The sequence below is a fragment of the Podarcis tiliguerta genome, assembly GCF_965153285.1.
Source record: "Podarcis tiliguerta genome assembly, chromosome: 12".
Taxonomy (NCBI): domain Eukaryota; kingdom Metazoa; phylum Chordata; class Lepidosauria; order Squamata; family Lacertidae; genus Podarcis; species Podarcis tiliguerta.
Window position 1 is genome coordinate 51,390,294 of NC_139545.1, and position 19,132 is coordinate 51,409,425.

At 48.4% G+C, this 19,132-nt stretch overlaps 1 protein-coding gene across 3 annotated transcripts in view; it reads left to right on the plus strand.

The window, feature by feature from the left end:
• LOC310660908 (mitogen-activated protein kinase kinase kinase 3-like) overlaps positions 1 to 19,132 on the plus strand; it is a 111,064-nt gene that overhangs the window by 78,088 nt on the left and 13,844 nt on the right. For all 3 annotated transcript variants that reach the window (XR_014503667.1, XM_083406433.1, XM_083406434.1), the window contains exons 7-12: positions 2,202 to 2,313; positions 6,649 to 6,782; positions 9,534 to 9,607; positions 12,013 to 12,071; positions 16,752 to 16,844; positions 18,357 to 18,554. Coding sequence is in view for 2 of the 3 variants with exons in the window: in XM_083406433.1 (XP_083262559.1) it covers positions 2,202 to 2,313; positions 6,649 to 6,782; positions 9,534 to 9,607; positions 12,013 to 12,071; positions 16,752 to 16,844; positions 18,357 to 18,554 (670 nt within the window). In the remaining variant the exon portion in view is untranslated. The remainder of the gene's footprint in view (positions 1 to 2,201; positions 2,314 to 6,648; positions 6,783 to 9,533; positions 9,608 to 12,012; positions 12,072 to 16,751; positions 16,845 to 18,356; positions 18,555 to 19,132) is intronic.

The window sequence follows — 19,132 nt, forward strand, 5'->3', positions numbered from 1 at the left end:
TCCCCGTGAAGGGGTGAGCTCCCGTTGCTCGGTTCCTGCTCCTGCCAACCTAGCAGTTCGAAAGCACGTCGAAGTGCAAGTAGATAAATAGGTACCACTCCGGCGGGAAGCTAAACGGCATTTCCGTGCGCTGCTCTGGTTCGCCAGAAGCGGCTTAGTCATGCTGGCCACATTACCCGGAAGCTGTACGCCGGCTCCCTCGGCCTGTAAAGCGAGATGAGCGCCGCAACCTCAGAGTCGGCCACAACTGGACCTAATGGTCAGGGGTCCCTTTACCTTTACAAAACGCGATGCTCTTGTCCCAGGGAGTCAAAACGCTCTTGCGTGTTTTAATGATGTATCAGGTGGCGAATGTGTCACAAGGGACACGTTAGAACTGGCATCTGGTCGTTTCAGGGGTTTTTTTTTTGTTCACTCAGCTCTGCTTTGGAGTTCATTTTTCTCCACCCCGTTGTCTGAACAACCCCTGCACGATGCAATTGCCGTCCTGTTAGCATCTAGCAGCCCTCAAGCAAAACCCAGCCTACTTGGTATTTGGGATAAGGAGATAAGTGTTCCCTTGCAGGATCAGACCAAGGATTCACCTAGACCAAGGTGGGAGTGCTTGTGGTGGGGACTTTTTCAGCCCGGGGTGGATGGGAGTTGTAGTTCCAGACATTTGAAGGGCGCCCGGTTGACAAAAAGGCTATTGTGATTAATTCTTCAGCTTAACTAGACAGATTTCCCTTTGGATTCCCTAGATCAGGGGTGGCCAACTCCCAAGAGACTGCTATCTACTCACAGAGTTAAAAACCAGCGGTGATCTACCCCCTTTTGGAGGGTTCAGGTCAAAATTGTTGAGCTTCTTTTTATGGGCTGTAGAGCTAAAATATTTAGCTTTTTTGAGGGGAGCCGAAGTTCTTGGGCTTCTTTGGGGGGAGTCCGTGATCTACCAGTGATCTTCCACAGACGTCCAGTGATCTACCTGTAGATCACAATCTACCTGTTGGATGTGCCTGCCCTAGATTCAACCCCACGGCATGAATTTTGTGTGGTAGTGCGATATTTCTCCACATAACCCTGCACTCTATAGTTCCCACCCACCAGAACTGAATCTTTCTGTCTCCCTCTCACCTTCTACGGTTGCCCGGGGTCCAGCCACAAACCCCTTGCCAAACGCCTTGCGACTCGAACGTTTTGGCTCCCAAACGCCGCAAACCCACAAGTGAGTGTTCCGGTTTGTGAACATTCTTTGGAACCCGAACGTCCAACGTGGCTTCCAATTGGCTGCAGAAGCTTCCTGCAGCCAATCGCAAACCGCGCCTTGGTTTTTGAACGTTTTGGAAGTCAGACAGACTTCCGGAATGGATTCCGTTTGACTTCCGGGGTACCACTGTATTTTGAAGCTGGAAAACACCATTTTTGGCAGGAGAGCAAGTCTCCTCATGTGTCTTCCTGAGCCACTTTAGACAAAGCAATATCTCTCAGGCTCCCCAGCCTTGGGGCCAGTGAAGACCATAGAGTAAAGGGAGCATTTCCCAACAGCCTCCTTCTGCCCTCCATCAGAGACAATGGGAGTTGCAGTCCAACCACATAATAATAATATAATAATAAGAATTTTTTATTTATACCCGCCCATCTGGCTGGGTTTCCCCAGCCACTCTGGGCGGCTTCCAACAAAACACTAAAATACAATAACCTATTAAACATTAAAAGCTTCCCTAAACAGGGCTGCCTTCAGATGCCTTCTAACATGGGTTCAAGTTACAAGAAAGGGGGATCTGATAAAACATCAGGCAGGAAGAACCTTCTGGCAGTAGAAGCTGTTTGACCGTGCAACAGCTGACCTTGAAAAGTGGTGGATTCTCCTTCACTGGAGAATGAATCAATTAGCTCTGCCTGTCGTTGGCTCTGGCGCCCCCTACTGTTGGGCTCCCTGATTTCTGCCCTATCAGTTCCCATGGGCACCAGCCACTACAGATTAGGGTCCAGCGATATGTTTCTGGACCATAGCTGTCAACGTTTCCCTTTTTTAAAGGGAAATTCCCTTATTCCGAATAGGATTCCTCACAAGAAAAGGGAAAAGTTGACAGCTATGTTCCGGACAGGGAGACTGAGTCCCTGGGCTTCGGCACTCACGCTTATGCCTGGAATATTTTAAGCATCCCTCCCTGCGGAGGAGACTGAAACCTAACAACTCTCTCTTCGCGTACCTCCCGTAGTCTCTGCAACCCAACAACAGCAAGCAACACGAGATGAGGATTTCCAAATCGATGGGAGATATCTTGGGGTCCCTGTACAAAGATGCAGAGAGGACACGGAAGCATTCCACAGGTCGGTGAAACTCTCTTTCTCCCACAGAGTCTGCCAGGGCATTGACAGCCACCTTTTCGCATCCGAAAACAGGGGGCCGCTCCAGTCCCCAGCCCCCCCCCCAAGTGTATTCTGCAATATGCCATTGATGCAGTAACAGTGCCTTAGTGGTGGATTTCCTTGTCTATTTTCAAGAACCAACTGATTCCAGGGGGCTGGAGCTGAAACACTAAAAGCCCGGTTTCTAGTGCAAGCTAAGCACACTTCTCAGCATTCAACACTCTGATGAGCACAGTCGCTGGGCAGGGGTATATGGCCGGAGATTTATCTGATTAGATAAATCTATCGTCACTGTCAGAAGTAGTATGAATACCAGTTTTGGGGAATCACAGGTGTTGATGGATTCTTGGCCTGTTTACAGGTTTCCCATATGCATCTTTCTGGCCAGTGGCTTAGCGTGGGTTGTCAGCACCCGGGGCAAGGCAAGTAATTTGCGCCCCCTAACCCGTGGATTTTAGTAGGGGCAGAGAGCTGCGAGTGCGAGCGCCCCCCCCCAGATGTTGCGGCTGGCCCCCCATGCACCCCCCGCGCTACGCCACTGTTTCTGGCCACTGTCCGAAGAGGGTGCTGGACTGAATAGGCGCTGGGCCTCATCCAGCACCTCTGCTCACAAGTTCTTCAGATTTGACCCCATCCAGTTATCTACCCGACAAGCTATGCCTTGAGGCAACTTGCTCTTTTTCCTGTAGCTGCTACCACCAAATGCCCCAGTCTTTTGCTGGAGAAGCGGGTAGCTTGCCACACACTCCCCTAGCTGCTGACACAAACCAGGGGCCTGTAATTTCTGTTTAATTGTCAAAGCTTTCCTCCCTTGAGGTTGCCATTGAGACTGTGCCCAGAATTCTGGGATGGTTCCTTCTGAAACAAAATGTGCTGTTACATCGAGTCACTACAGATGCTTCTTGCACTCGAACAAAGTTAACAATATTTTTTTTCCCCTTTGGACTGCCAGCCTGTTTTCACTGCCACACACAAACACCAATAACCCAATGGAATTTGGAACTGATGCAAGTTTGTTGCTGGCAGAACCCATAAACTTCCTGTCCTTCTGTAATGGGGACAACCGATGCTCAAGACAGGGTTTATGGGGCTGCTTCATTATTTATTATTACGGAGGCCAAGGCCTGGATTTTACTGAGTTGTCCTAAATAAATCACTATGGCGATAAGAGCAATTATTATTATTACTATTATTATTATTATTAGGGCATGCTTGGGTGGAATGGAAAACTTTCACGGCTGCGGTATAGGCCCTCCAAGGCAGGAAATACTGAAAATCAAAACTTCGTTTCCTTTAAACAAAGCAACTTTCTGGTCCTCATGATTATAAGGAGGGGGGAGGGGGGCAGGCAGAGATACACCTCAAGTTTTGATAGCAGTCTCTTGGAAGCAAAACGACTCTTGAAATGAAAAGCAGAATTGCAGAATTTGCCTGTCTTTACAGCAGAGTTTCAGGTACTTTGCAGTAAGGTTTCTGCAGGCACTCACACCCGTTGCATTTTAGCATACAGTGGTGCCTCGCAAGACGAAATTAATTCGTTCTGCGAGTTTTTTCGTTCTACGAGTTTTTTCGTCTTGCGAAGCACCGCTGTGTATTGACGGTTTCCCATAGGAATGCATTGGCGGTTTAAAAAAACTCGTTTTCTGAGTTGCTTCGCAAGACGGATTTCCCTATGGGCTTGCTTCGCAAGACAAACCGTCTTGCGAAGCAAGCCCATAGGGAAATCCGTCTTGCGAAGCAACTCAGAAAACGAAAAGCTCTTTCGTCTTGCGAGTTTTTCGTCTTCCGAGGCATTCGTCTTGCGAGGTACCACTGTACTAGATTACATTCATAGTCTTCCATATACTGGGGGCAGGATCCAGCCTCCTGTTTGGGTGCATCCCTATGTGCAGTCAGATTTTAAGGGGTTAATGGGGCTCGGTCACACAGAGCCCGGGTGCAGGGTCTGTCGGCTGCATAGATGGTGGCTGAGACCCAAGAATAATGGCTGCGAGGTACGGAGCGGCTCCCCCTTGTGGCATGTCCATGGTGGCGCATGCTTCTGAGCCCTGTGAGTTCCTGGTTCGAGACCCCAGAGCCCCACAAAGTGCGGCACCAAGCACACCCGTTGTGCCCTCCACGGTCCGGGGTCAGATGAGGTGCCCTGCTTTGGGTGGCACTGCTGTTGTTGACGCCCTGAATGGCCGGCGGCCGTTCAGGATCCTTACAACGGAGCCTTTCCTTCGCCTCGCTGGATCTCTGCGAGGAATGACGCCAAGACTGTGGCATTTTTCCGATGAGCAGCTTTTGGATGTGGCGAGGCAGGAGGAGGAGGAAGCATCGAGAAGGGAGCCAGGCAAAACACACACACACACACAAAGCACCACCCCTGCTTTTTTGGAAACAGCCAAGCGAGGTCACAGTGGATCTGGCTGTAAAATAACGGAGTGGAAAAGGACATTGAAAGGCCCCAGGGCCTGCCAGCCTGAAATGGCATCTCTCTTCATGGGACATGCTGTACTTTTTAATAACCTGAAGCGTGGGAGAACCCCACATATTTCTCTGCCCCTATCTTTTTCACTGACTTAATGTGTTTATTGCTTTTATATCCTGTCTTGTTTTCCATGGAGCTCCGAGGGGACAGAACTGGTTTCTCCCCCTTCCTCATTCCCCCCCATTTTTTTATTCATTTTACAACACAAGTAAAAAACACAACACAAACAGAAAAAACAATACAAACAAATTCTTGTCTTATCCTTATTTTTTCTAAGCATTGTTAAGTGAGCTTCCCCAAATCCCCCCATCTGATTTTCATTTTACCTCATCTTTAGCAGTTTACATATATCCTAATTTTTAACCATTTTTTTAATCACACTTACTTTTACCATAAAAATCTTCACATTTTATCCCTTACAAATAATACTGTTTTAAAATACACTACCTTCTACTTCTAACCCTACAGCCTATATCCACTTCCAAAGCTATTCTAGAATTTAAATATTAACATATTTTTTCCAAATATTCTTTAAACTTCTTCCAATCTTCTTCCACCGTCTCTTCTCTCTGGTCTCGGAGTCTCCCAGTCAGTTCGGCAAGTTCCATATAGTCCATCATCTTCATCTGCCATTCTTTGATAGTTGGTAAATCTTGTTTCTTCCTGTTCTTTGACTTCCTCATTTAACTCCCTTAAACAACCCTGCGTGGCAGGTTAGGCGGAGAAAACGGAGTGAGTGGCCGAAGGTCGCACCTGGTGAGCTTTTTGGTCGGGTGGGGATTCGAACCCTGGTCTCCCAGGTCTGATACTTTAACCACTGCTCCACACTGTCCCTCTCTTTCTTCCATCCCCTTAACCCTCTCTTTTGAAAGAAATGAAGGGCGGGAGAAAGCCAAGCAGCAGAGGATTAGATTCCTAGATCTCTAAGGATCTCATGGGGGGGCATACATTGGCCTATTCTCCCCCTCCCGATTTATCCTCACAACAACCCTGTGAGGAAGAGTTAGGCTGATCATCGCTGACCTGGTCCCCATCCATTTTATTTTATTTTATTTTTTTACAGTTGCATAAGTAAAAGAAAACCATTCAAATCTTCCTCCCCAGGGGTGATTGGGTGGAAGCCAAAACAGCAGGACCGTATTGCTCATAGCAATACAGCCTAGTGCTAATAGCAAGCATCAACACATCCCTGTGTGTTGCTCTCTGATGCAGATCACAAACATGGTGGCCGAGTGCGGACTTGAACCCAGCGCTGACTCCCTAGCCAATGGCAGCACGCTCTGCTCTGTGGTTGCAGTGTTGCTGCAGCCCAAGAGGAACGGCTTCCTTTGCTGCTGTTACGTACTGAAGTTCTCACCCTGGGCCAGCAGGGGGATACCGTAGATAGTTTTCACTCAGGTCCACATATGCAAATAAGGGATTGAAAGTGACGTTCAGCGATTGGATAGTTACAGAAAGTGGTTACTGTTGCGTTCTAGTGGAGCTCTATATAAGCAGGCTGGCTGTTCAGTTCAGTTCTGTTCTGGCCTGTGAATAAACAAGAGCTGTCTGAAGAAACGCTGTGTCGTCTGGTATGTTCACCCACAACTTAACAGCCGCCATTTTGTGTGGAGATGTTTGCTCTTAGCATTGCCCCCCTGCCCCTTCTCTGCTGATAACCGGGAAACCCCTTTGGATCTGTGGGAAAACGCTTGCAGGAGGTCCCAGGTCCTGTCTCCAGCATCTCCAGTTAAAAACAAGACTCTTGAGTGCTGCCGTATTACGGAGCTTTGTAGGCTCCTGGGACTTGCACTTGAATCCCTGGGCCTTTCTCTGTTTCGCAGGCTCCCTGCACACCGGCCGCAGTTCTCCGCCCCCTGGGAGCGTCCCTGAAGAACAGCAACAGATCGCCCGCCAGGGTTCTTACACCAGCATCAACAGCGAAGGGGAGTTCATCCCTGAGATGATGGACCAAAACGTAAGCTAGAACCTGGAAGCGATTGCCCTGCCTGTCTTTGTTTGGGGAAGGGCGTAAGGTGGCAAAAAGTGACTGGGTGTCCCTTGCAAAACAAAGCCTTTGGGGGCTTCTTCTCTCACCTCCCGGGATTCTTTCTAATGGAGGCGCTTCAACCATGTGTCTCCGTCAACACAGACCGTTGGGTAATGGCCCGTCGTTGATGGGAGTTCGGGATGCCCAAGGTTGAAGCACTCTCATGTTGCTCTCCAACCTACTGTATTTTTCGCTCTATAAGACACACTTTTTCCCTCCTAAAAAGCAAGGGGAAATGTGTGTGCGTCTTATGGAGCGAATGCAGGCTGCGCAGCTATCCCAGAAGCCGGAACAACAAGAGGGATTGCTGCTTTCACTGCGCAGCGATCCCTCTTGCTGTTCTGGCTTCTGGGATTCAGAATATTTTTTTCTTGTTTTCCTCCTCCAAAAACTAGGTGCGTCTTATGGTCTGGTGCATCTTATAGAGCGAAAAATACGATGATTTTCCTTAGGTTAGGTTGCTTGGAACCAATTTTATTATGTGGTGCAGATCCTTCTGGACTAGTTCAAGTGAAGGGTTGCCTCAGCGAATGTGCCTCCCCACATCATCATAATTATGATGGTTGTTCCAAAAGCCTTGCACTCGGACACCTAGCCTGCCAAGGAAGATCGTTTTAGAGTCTCTTTTTCCCTGAACTGCTAGCCTTCCACATGCAGGGAGGTGGCTTTTTATCTGAATGTGGGGGAGCATTCAAATCCCATGGTTTCCTGGACTGCATCCTGAAATGGTACGGTCCAGGAAGGAGCATATCACAGACTAATTCTTCATGTCAGAGTTGCACCACAATGCAGAAAGTCAGCTAGCTTTCTTTGGGGGGGGGGGGAGAGGTGGACAGGGACAATTTGCCCAGACTGAAGGAATTCGGCCGGTGAAATATACTTGGAGTCGAGAGTGGATTTCATGCTCTTTATTCCGCTCATGGTGGTGAGGAGGAATGAATGTCCCCCCAAAATATCTCCTTTATATACGTTATTTACACAATGGGCTGCACGTGATTGGCTAATTCCGGATTCTTCTGTAGGCCAATCAGGTTGTGAATTCACTTCCACCTGGAGCTGGATTGGGTGGCTCCTGCGGACCAATCATACTGCTGCATTGTTCTAGGACCAATCAGACTGCTGCATTCTGAATCCTATTGTTCTAGGACCAATCAGACTGCTGCATTCTGAATCCCATTGTTCTAGGGCCAATCAGACTGCTGCATTTTGGATCCTATTCAACTCAGTACATAACAGCCGGTCTGTAAGTCTTAATATCCTCCGGTAGTGCCCAATTGGCCCTTTCGCATCACCTGACTTTCCAGGTCCAGGGGTAGCAGAGTTTCCTATGGCACATCACTCTGGCTAGATCATGAGTAGGGAAATTCTAAATCCGGCCCGCGGACGGTCCAGGAATCAGTGTGTTTTTATATGAGCATTTTATTTAAAATGCATCTCTGAGTTATTTGTGGGGCATAGGAATTCGTTCATTCCCCCCTCCCCAAAATATAGTCCGGCCCCCCACAAGGTCTGAGGGACAGTGGACCGGCCCCCTGCTGAAAAAGTTTGCTGACCCCTGGGCTAGACTGAAGCTGGCCTACTGTTAATTGCCCCTCCACCCAGGAACACAGGGAACCGAATCAGACCATTGGGTCTCACAGCTAACTATAGTCTGCACTGATTTGAAGCGGCACTCTAGGATTTCAGGCAGAGAGCTACCCCACACCAGCCCTACCTGGAGATACCAGGAACCGAACCCGGGACCTTCTGCATGCAAAGCAGGTGGTTGCCGCATTTGTGGGACAGCGACTCCTGATTCACATGCCCCCTGGCACAAGCTTCACTGTATAGTGGTAACTCAGGTTACATACGCTTCAAGTTACAGACTCCGCTAACCCAGAAATAGTGCTTCCGGTTAAGAACTTTGCTTCAGGATGAGAACAGAAATTGTGCTCCGGTGCCACGGCAGCAGGAGGCCCCATTAGCTAAAGTGGTGCTTCAGGTTAAGAACAGTTTCAGGTTAAGAACGGACCTCTGGAATGAAGTACTTAACCAGAGGTACCACTGTATTACTTAACTGAAAGGCTGGAGCATTATATCATGGTCCCTGCACTACAGTGGTACCTCGGGTTAAGTACTTAATTCGTTCCGGAGGTCCGTTCTTAACCTGAAACTGTTCTCAACCTGAAGCACCACTTTGGCTAATGGGGCCTCCTGCTGCTGCCATGCCGCCAGAGCACAATTTCTGTTCTCATCCTGTTCTCATTTTTGGGTTAGCGGAGTCTGTAACCTGAAGTGTATGTAACCCAAGGTACCACTGTATGGGGAACACCGTCCCTCTGAAAACCAGTTGCTAGGAATTGCAAATGGGGAGACGATTGTTGCAGTCATGATCTCCTTGCAGGCCTCCCAGAGAGCGCCCCATTTTCCTACTAAGCCCCCAGCGGCTGCTCTCATTGGCAAGGTGAGGTCTTTTCGTTCCGTGATGCTATTGCGACCTTTCTCATATTTTTAACATGACAACAACGAGATCCGAAATCGCTCTGAGTGGGTTTTGGCAGAAGCCGAGCACAGATGTGCAGTGTGCGCCTCGATGCCAAAAAAAGAGGGAGCTTTCATTGTTTCTTTAAAAATTTATGAGTCTTTCTCTGTCTCTTTCTCTCTCTCCCCTGCTTTCTTTCCTCCTTTCCTCTCAAAAAGTTGTTGGAGCCGTTCATCAGCCCAAACGACTCGCTCTCGTCAAGCTGTCAGTCCCTGGATAGATCTGGAGACAGGTAAGCCAGATTTGGTCGTCTTTACGCCTAGTGGACCAAGATACCTGAAGTGGCTGCCTGTGTCCATACCTGCCCACATGGTCCTTGAGGTCATAGTCTGGATGGTGTCCGGCAGGTGGCAAGATGGGAGGAGAGCCTAGAAGGATCTCACCATCACTGGAGGTCTTCAAGCAGAAGCTGGAGAGAACCATCTGTTGGGGAAGACCGTTTGCCTCAAGTTTTCCTGCACACTTAGCAAAGAACTGGATACAGTGGTGCCCCGCAAGATGAATGCCTCGCAAGACGGAAAACCCGCTAGACGAAAGGGTTTTCCGTTTTGGAGGTGCTTCGCAGGACGAATTTGCTAAGGGCTTGCTTCGCAAGACGAAAATGCCTTGCGATTCCTGGGTTTTTTTTCCCCTCCCCCCCCTTTTTCCCAAGCCCCTAAGCCGCTTAACAGCTGTTCGCTAAGCCGCTTAACAGCTGATCTAAGCCGCTTATCAGCTGATCTAAGCCGCTAATAGCCTTTTAGCAGCTAATCCGCTAATCCCTTAAGCCTTTAATAGCCGCTAATAGCCTTTTAGCAGCTAATCCGCTAATCCCTTAAGCCTTTAATAGCCGCTAATAGCCTTTTAGCAGCTAATCCGCTAATAGCCTTTTAGCAGCTAATCTGCTAATGCCTTAAGCCTTTAATACCCGCTAATAGCGCTAATCTGCTAATGGGCTTGCTTGGCAAGACGAAAAAAACCGCAAGACGAAGAGACTTGCGGAACGGATTCTTTTCGTCTTGCGAGGCACCACTATACTCTGTATAGTTGGGGGTTGCCTGTTGGGTGAGGCTGTTACCTCCTTTTTAACCTGGTATTATTATTATTATTATTACTACTACTTATTTATTCAACTTATACACCACCCTATACCCAGAGGCCTCAGGGCAGTTTACAATAAGACCACAACATACAAAATCAAACCAAAGGCAGTAACCCAATAACCTCCCCCCCCCCCCAAAAAAAGCCACATTCTAAAAGGGTGTTGGATGTCAATAAGATCAACCAAAGGCCTGGTTAAAAAGGAACCTTTTTGCCTGGCGCCTAAAGGTGCACAGTATAGTCATACCTCAGGTTACAGGCGCTTCAGGTTGCGTTTTTTTTGGGTTACACCGGAACAGGTTACTTCCGGGTTTTGGCGGCCGCGCATGCATAGAAGCGCTAAATCGTGCTTTGCGCAGAAGCGCCAAATCGCAACCCGTGCATGCGCAGACGCGCTGCTGCGGGTTGCGAACGTGCATCCCGCATGGGTCACGTTCTCAACCCGAACGTCCACTGTATAATGAAGGCACCAGGCGAACTTCCCTGGGGGGAGCATTCCATAGATGGGGAGCCACTGCAGAGAAGGCCCTGTTGCCACCCTCTGGACCTCTCAAGGAGGAGGCACATGAAAAAAGACCTCAGAAGATGATCTCAGGGTCCGGGTAGGTTCATATGGGAAGAGGCAGTCCGTCCTTGAGGTATTGCGGTCCTGTTTGAAGTGTGCATGGCAATGTTTGGCGAGCATCACCAGCTTTTCCTTCTCTGAAATGGGTACATATATATTTTTTGAAGTACCCACAACAGTGTCATAGATTTCCAGATTTGCCCTGGGCCCTAAAAATGTTGGAGACCCCTGCTCTCAGGCAGTGTTTTTCCAGATGTTATTGACTACAGCTCCCATTGTCCCCAGCCAGTGTGACCAATGGTCAGGGATGATGTGAGTTACCGTATTTTTCGCTCTATAGGATGCACTTTTTCCCCTTCAAAAATGAAGGGGAAATGTGTGTGCGTCCTATGGAGCGAAGACGCCATAGCCCCGCGACCCTCTCCCGGCTGGAGAGGTGACGTGCGATATGGCAGGAGCCTCTCCGCTGCGCCTTTCCGCTGCTCCCTGAACTGCTCTTTGGGGCTGGTGGTGGGCTTCCCCCCGCCAGCCCCAAAGAGCAGGTCGAAAGGAACCTGAAGCCTGGAGAGCGAGAGGGGTTGGTGTGCACTGAGCCCTCTCGCTCTCCAGGCTTCCAAGGTAGCTGCCTGAACGCACCTTAAACGGCACCTTGTTTTAGAGCGGGAAAACAAGAGGGGGAAAGTTCTCCCCCTCTCTGTGCAGCACCTCCTGCCGCTTCGCTGAAGGGGTGCTGGGCAGAGAGGGGAAAAAAATTTTTTCTTGTTCTCCCCCCTCTAAAACAAAGTGCGTCCTATTGTCCGGTGCGTCCTATGGTGCGAAAAATACGGTATATAGTCCAAAACATTTGGAAGCCATGAGGTTTGGGTTGCGATAAAAGCGCAATATAAATGCAAAGCTTTACTATTGTTTTGGTGGTAGTTGTATTAGAATAAGTGATGCTGAAGACCAGGGCTATGTCACTGGGTCTAATGCACCTCTTTCTCTTTGTGCAGCCCCCCATTTAGCCAAGCACCTATTTCAAGAAGGGACAAAGACAGCCTGGATTGCCTAGGTAAGTTCCTCTGAGCCAGCATTGTATACTGTCGCCAAGAGAGGTCTCTAGGGATGTACAGAGGCAGCAATTTCCACCCCATCCTATGTTGGTTGCAATCAGCGCTGTTTCTGTTCCATTGCAGTTCAGCTTCTGCCAAAACTATGTCACTTACTCGCTAGCTGCTGCGGCCAAAACGAATGCAAATTAATCACGTAATTAACTCCATTGCATTTCGGTGGAAGGGAAACATCAAGACAAATCATTATAATTTCTTGGGAGGGGAGTTGTTATTTTGTTGTTTTTGTTTTAACCATTTTTATTTTTGCTTGTATTTTTGTCTTGCAAACCACCCTGAGATCTTGTGACGAAGGGTGGCAAATAAATCTCATTGTTAAAATCCAAAAAAACAAAAAACGACAGCAAGTGCTGCTTATGTTTGCTTGTGTTCCTGACCTCAGGCAAACATGCAAATTGTGGAAATTTCTGCTCCTGTTTCCTTTTCCAACATCCCTGGAGATACCCTGAGAATCTCATGAGACTGCTGAAGGCTAGACTGTGAGAAGTCCTTGAGTGAAATGATGCCATTCCATGTTTTTCCTTGGAAAGTCTCATCTCTTATATCCCTACCTGATCCTTGAAGTCTTGCATGCTCAGCTCATATCCGCCAGTTCCGTTTTGTTGGCACAGTTTTGCGGAACCCGCTCCCTGCTGAACTTTAGGCCCATACTGAAGAATCATTTCTGATTCTGGAGTTAGGTTTTATCTCCGTTGTATTTGTTCATCTTGCGTGGCGAGTTCCCGTCCCCATCAGTGGAAATAAGGGCACATGACACTATTTTTACGGTTAATGGGCTAAATAAGGCCACAACTTTATTGGTTACAGGTGATGAGCGGTATTGGCTTAGGCATTGGATCTATCCGACTATATCTGACTCAAGCCCATCCGCTAGAAGTCCGGGAAGGGTTAACCACCAGTAGGGGGAGTCCTGCTGATGCACATCAACTAGGAACTCCCCCGGGGTTACTGCCAGGGGGTGTGCCTTAGGCCCTAACCTTTGGACAGGGCCACGCCCCCCAGAATCCTTTATCGGACTACCCTTCAATATGTGGGGCAGGTGATGGCTCTACCTCCCCTCTTCCATCTACAGAACAATACCAATGCCTAACCGCCAATACCCAGAAAGTTGTGATGATTTGCTACGAGGCAGGCGAAAACCAAGTGGCTGGTGCCAATTTGCCAAGTGGAAGAAATTCCCACCAGGCCCCTCAATGGCGACCAACCAAGGTCCATAGAAAGGTTAAAGAATGAAAACCTTATAGGGTGGGAAAAGCAGGAACAGCTGACAGGCGGCAAAGAGGGAGATCGCCGGCTGTGTCCTACCTTAAATAGTGCAGGCCATGCCCCCAAAGCCAGCCAATTAGCTGGCCAGGAGGTGACACGGCTGGGAATCCCCCAATCACACGGGGCTATGTTCCAGCCGCCGCGCGTGGTGGGGCTGTGAAGCCCTGCAACTCCACCTCCTCTAAAGGCCGGAAGTGGCTTTACTGTGGTCCACTTATAGGTTACTTCAATTCAGCAGTATGCAAAGTGCCCATGTTGATAAGATAACAAAATTACCTGAGGACTAGAACCCTGAGAAGCCAGAGGGATGGAGCTGTGGCAAAAATTGGGCAGTTGCACTGCTGGGCAAGCATACCCACACAACAGGCGTTTTGGAAGATGGAGAACATCAAAATCGCACACGTTAACTCGCAGAGCTCTGGTTTGAGAAGCCTTCGCTTGAGCGCACATGTGCAGCTGGTGAAATCACGGAAAATTTCATCATTGCTGCATCGTAGTGACCTCTGCTATTAAAAAATGAATGCGTGGCAGGGGGCCCAGAGGATGAAAACACAATGTTTGGCTCGTGGAGGTGCCGCTGGGCTGAGGCATGGAAGTCGAGCGTCAAATAAGGCCAAGGGATCCTGTGAAGTTTTAATATGCCCCCGGGGTCGCAAGGCTCAAATTTCCCTTTCAAAGGCTGTTCGTCAGAGCCTCGAGGATGTGGCTGGCTTTGTAGGCTTGCTGTTCATGCTGATGGTGCGGCCATCGCTACGTGCTCTGCTCCTAGAAGGGGGTGGGAGGAAAGCCCCCTTGGCTCTAAAGCAGGGTGTCCCAAACCTGGGTCTCCAGCTGTTTTTGGATTACAATTCCCATTGTTACCGGAAAAATCCGAGGGCTCCCTTGGACAAAAAGTAAAGACACCAACCAGAGTAAATTGGAGCAAATCAGCAGCCTGTAGGCTTGGCCTTTATTGAACTGTTGCAGCAGGGTGTTCCCCTAACTCACAGGAGAGAGGAAAGACACAGAAAATGGTGTGCAAGACCTTATAAAAACTTTTGAAATTCCCATCCTGTAGGTCAAGCCCACCCGCAGAAACATAATGCATATATTACAGAAAGGAGGGGTTGAGGGAGGAGTTGTGGTGGTAACCTGAGTGTCCTGTCACCTGGCTGGTTCCCTTCTCCCCCTCCCCATGAGTCATTTTCTGAAGACAAAAGGTAGTCGCAGTTTCCTGCCCCCTGAGGGAAATCTGATCATGCTGAATCCACTCCCATATGCAAGTTCTTTGTGATCTTGATTGTCTTCTGTCTGGGATCATCAGGGTTGGCATAGCAACTGGGCAGGGCTCCTGTGGATGTGCTGGGATGTTCAAGGGATTATGGCGCCCTGTATCAAACCTTCCCCATTTTGTAGTCTTTCCTTCATGGAGTAAAATAAAAGTGGAACAGTGCAAATCCGATGTGTGGTTGATTTTCTGTGAATTTATAACAGAAGTGTAGCGTATGTAGTGTGTGAGTGTGTGTGAAGTTTGTACAAACTGAATGATGGGGGGGGTTTCCTGCTACACCATCATCCCTGACCACTGATTTTGCAAGCTCAGGATGATGGGAGTTGTAGTCCCAAAACAGCTGGACCTCCAAGTTTGGGAAACCCGACTCTAAAGGGGTAACCGTCGAGTAGTGGCTTTGCGAGGTCGGGGAGTGGAGGATTTTTGACTGAGTTAAAAGTGCGGCAATGGAAAATTGGGCAGCGGAAGACGGTGAACCCAGAAATAAACTTTTTGCAACAATATACCTTTGAGATTTGCTGCCTAGTTAGTGCTGTGCCAGCAGATAGCCCTTGAGTTGCATCCATTTTGGTGATCTGTGGTGTGCGTGCGTGCATATAAAGTGGTACCTCAGGTTACATACACTTCAGGTTACAGACTCCGCTAACCCAGGAATAGTGCTTCAGGTTAAGAACTTTGCTTCAGGATGGGAACAGAAATCATGCTCCAGCGGCGCAGCGGCAGCAGGAGGCCCCATTAGCTAAAGTGGTACCTCAGGTTAAGAACAGTTTCAGGTTAAGTACGGACCTCTGGAACGAATTAAGTACTTCACCTGAGGTACCACTGTATATGCGAAATTATTATTTTTCGGCAAGCAAGCACACATTCCTTCCTTTCATTTGAACCATCCGTCATGCCTTGGAAAGGCAGTTGGCTATCATTGCAGCATTCTTGCACCAATTAAATGTGGCACGTAGAAGGCGGAATTTGAGTTTAGGGTGAAGCCACACTTCCTCCAGTTTTTTCCACAGATATATTTTCCTCGAGGGGCCCACGTGTAATTTCTTAGCCCTTTCCCCTCTTGACAAAAGCAGCTTGGAGGAGCAGCAGCATCAACAAAATCTGCAAAAAGAATCTGGAGACCCTGTCTGCACCTTACGTTTAAATCACTATGATACCACTATAATGGGCGTGGCTTCCCCCAAAGCATCCTGGGAGGTGTGGCTTGTTATGGGTGCCAAGAGAGAAAAAAATCTGGTAACCTTACACTAAGAGATCCCTGTTCCCCTCACAGAGCTACAATTCCCAGACTTCCCTAGGAAGAGGGATCAACGACTCTAGGAATTGTAGCTGTGTGAGGCGAATAGTGATCTCTTAACAACTCTCAGCACCCTTAACAAACTACACTTCCCAGAATCCTTTGCTTAAAGCGGTATGCTTTAAATGCAAGGTGCAGCTGTGGCCATGGTTTGTTGTTCTGCTCTGAGTTCAACCCAAAACATGATGCAATATCTCAACATGACCGTGTACAATCTTAACGTAAGTGCTGCCATCTTGGATTTTATTATGCAAGAGCAACGAAATTGAAACCATCGGGAATGTCATCTTATACTGCCCATTATATAGAGACTCAAGAAAAGAGCTGATCGAGCCGATTCTGAGGAAAATACCTTGTAGCACAGACGACACCTATATCAGAAACCTCTTAGCTGACAAAGACCCCGAAATCAACAGGCCTGTGGCGAAGTACTGTTACATTGCAACAAGAATAAGATGAGCAATGATGACAGCAACGGAGTTCAAATTGCAAACATCGAAGGAACGATAATAAACAGTAGTGACATTTGAATTGAATCCTTAAAACCTTAAAAGTCGAAACCTGGTCATAAACATAAGTTCCAATTCTTTTGATCTGGCCATATCTCCACTGTTATCTGTAGTACAATAGTACTTATACTGCCATATTTTATTTTATTTTATTTTATTTTATAATTGCTTGCTGGTCATTGACCGTATTAAAGATATTTGATTTTATTATACAAGAGTGTTGTGGGCAAAGCAGGGGGAGAGGAACTAGATGTAAGTGTCATTTCTGTACTTTTGCCAGATTTTGACATCCCGTTTTGCGAGAGAATCGGCAAGGGAGGGACATTTCCAAGGCAGTATCACCTGTCCCAGAGCCGCAAGGACTACAATGACGGTAAGGCTGTTTAAATCAGTGGGTTTTTGAGGGGAAGGGTGTAGAGGGAAGCTTGGTGGGTGCAGAGGGCAGAAACTGGGAACCAGAATTGGGCTAGTTGCAGCTGCGTTGAGCGCACTGGCTCTCAAGCTCTGGAGAGGGGTGCCGTTCAGGGTGGGGTCCCTATAAGGTGGGCACCCAATAATAGCTTTCCTTCCTCAACGTGGCGTCAATGTGAGTAGACCGAATGTCTCCAGGTGGTGGACCCTGCCTGATCCGCACTAGGAAAGGCCTGTAGCTGAGTGCATGAGCACATCCTTCCATACAACCAGTGCTTTTTTTCTGTAGGGACGCAGGGGTACGCATACCCCTAAGCATTTTGTGAATCTTTGAACTTTTGTCCATTTACTGTACTTATTTCCCCCCATTTGAACTATAAAATGGTGATTTTCTTGACTCGAAATGAGAGAGTATCCATAAACATTTTTTAAGAAAAAAGCACTGCATATAACACCATATAAGACTACATAACCCCGGTCCTGAAAGACCTGCATTGGCTCCCAGTACGTTTCCGAGCACAATTCAAAGTGTTGGTGCTGAGCTTTAAAGCCCTAAACAGCCTCAGCCCAGTAGACCTGAAGGAGCGTCTCCACCCCCACCGTTCAGCCCAGACACTGAGGTCCAGCTCTGACTGCCTTTTGGCCGTTCCCTCCCTGTGAGAAGTGAAGTTACAGGGAACCAGGCAGAGGGCCTTCTCGGTAGTGGCGCCCGCCCTGTGGAACGCCCTCCCACCAGATGTCAAGGAAATAAACAACTATCTGACTTTTAGAAGACATCTGAAGGCAGCCTTGTTTCAGGAAATTTTTAATGTTTGATGTTTTATTTTGTTCTTAATATTCTTAATATTCTGTTGGGAGCCTCCCAGAGTGGTTATAGTAAAGGTAAAGGGACCCCTGACCATTAGGTCCAGTCGTGGCCGACTCTGGGGTTGCGGCGCTCATCTCGCTTTATTGGCCGAGGGAGCCGGTGTACAGCTTCCGGGTCATGTGGCCAGCATGACTAAGTCGCTTCTGGTGAAACCAGAGCAGTGCACGGAAACGCCATTTACCTTCCCGCCGGAGCGGTACCTATTTATCTACTTGCACTGGCGTGCTTTCGAACTGCTAGGTTGGCAGGAGCAGGGACTGAGCAACGGGAGCTCACCCCGTTGCGGGGATTCGAACCGCCAACCTTCTGATCGGCAATCCTCGGCTCTGTGGTTTAACCCACAGCACCACCCAATCATCATCATCCTTTGCATGCAGATGGGCCCAGGTGTTGGTTCCTAGCATTTTGAGGTAGAACTGGAAGAGTCACCCTCTCAGAAACCTTGGGGAGCTGCTGCCAGTCTGTGAGGACAATACTGAGACTAGATGGGCTGGTGGTCTGACTCGGTGTAAGGCAGCTTCCTCACTGATGCAGAGCTCAGCATGCATTTGCAGTGCACTGTACCTGCTCGCAGCTTCACTTAATTCCCTTCTCCCACCCCAAAAGGCCGGAGAACCTTCCCCAGGAGTTACGCGCCGCCGGAAAACCTCTTCCAGATCATGCCCTCCAGCAGGACGAAAAGCTTCAATGGAGACAACAAGCTTGTCACCTTGCGGTACGAGGAACGTGGGGGAAACAAGTGGTGGCACAACTGCGACAAGATATTCCAAGGATTCGTCTCCTCTCCAGCCAAGACGAGGAACAGTAAGTTGGCCCCTCAGCGAAGGGGCTGTTGGGGGTGTGGGCCGGGAAGGACCTTCCCTACTCCAGGGTTTCCCAAACTTTGATCTCCAGCTGTTGCTGGACTACAACTCCCATCATCCTTAGCTAGCAGTGGTCAGGGATGATGGGAATTGTAGTCCAAAAAAAACCAACAACTGGAAACCCAAGTTTGCGAAACCTTGCCTTGCTCTGTGCATCATCGGCAAAACTGAAAGCCGACTTGAATAACCAACGCTTGGCCTGCGGAGAAATCAGGGCGTAGCTTGCAGGACGCCTGGTTATTTATTAATTATTATTTGTTCCTTGAATTTGCACGCTGCAAATTTTCCAGCGGAACGAAAAAGCCAATCAGTGTTGTGTTACAGTAATAATGAGATACTCAACCTTTTCGAAGCATAGCATGGCAACCCAGCAAATGACTCTCATTTTGATTACGTGGCCTCCTAGAATATTTTAAAGTCCCCGTCAAGCAAACTGCCAATCATTTGAAGTTACCAGTTCATGACAAATAGGATAAACATTCCAATCCAATTGCATAATGTGATGAACCTTCTAAGGCA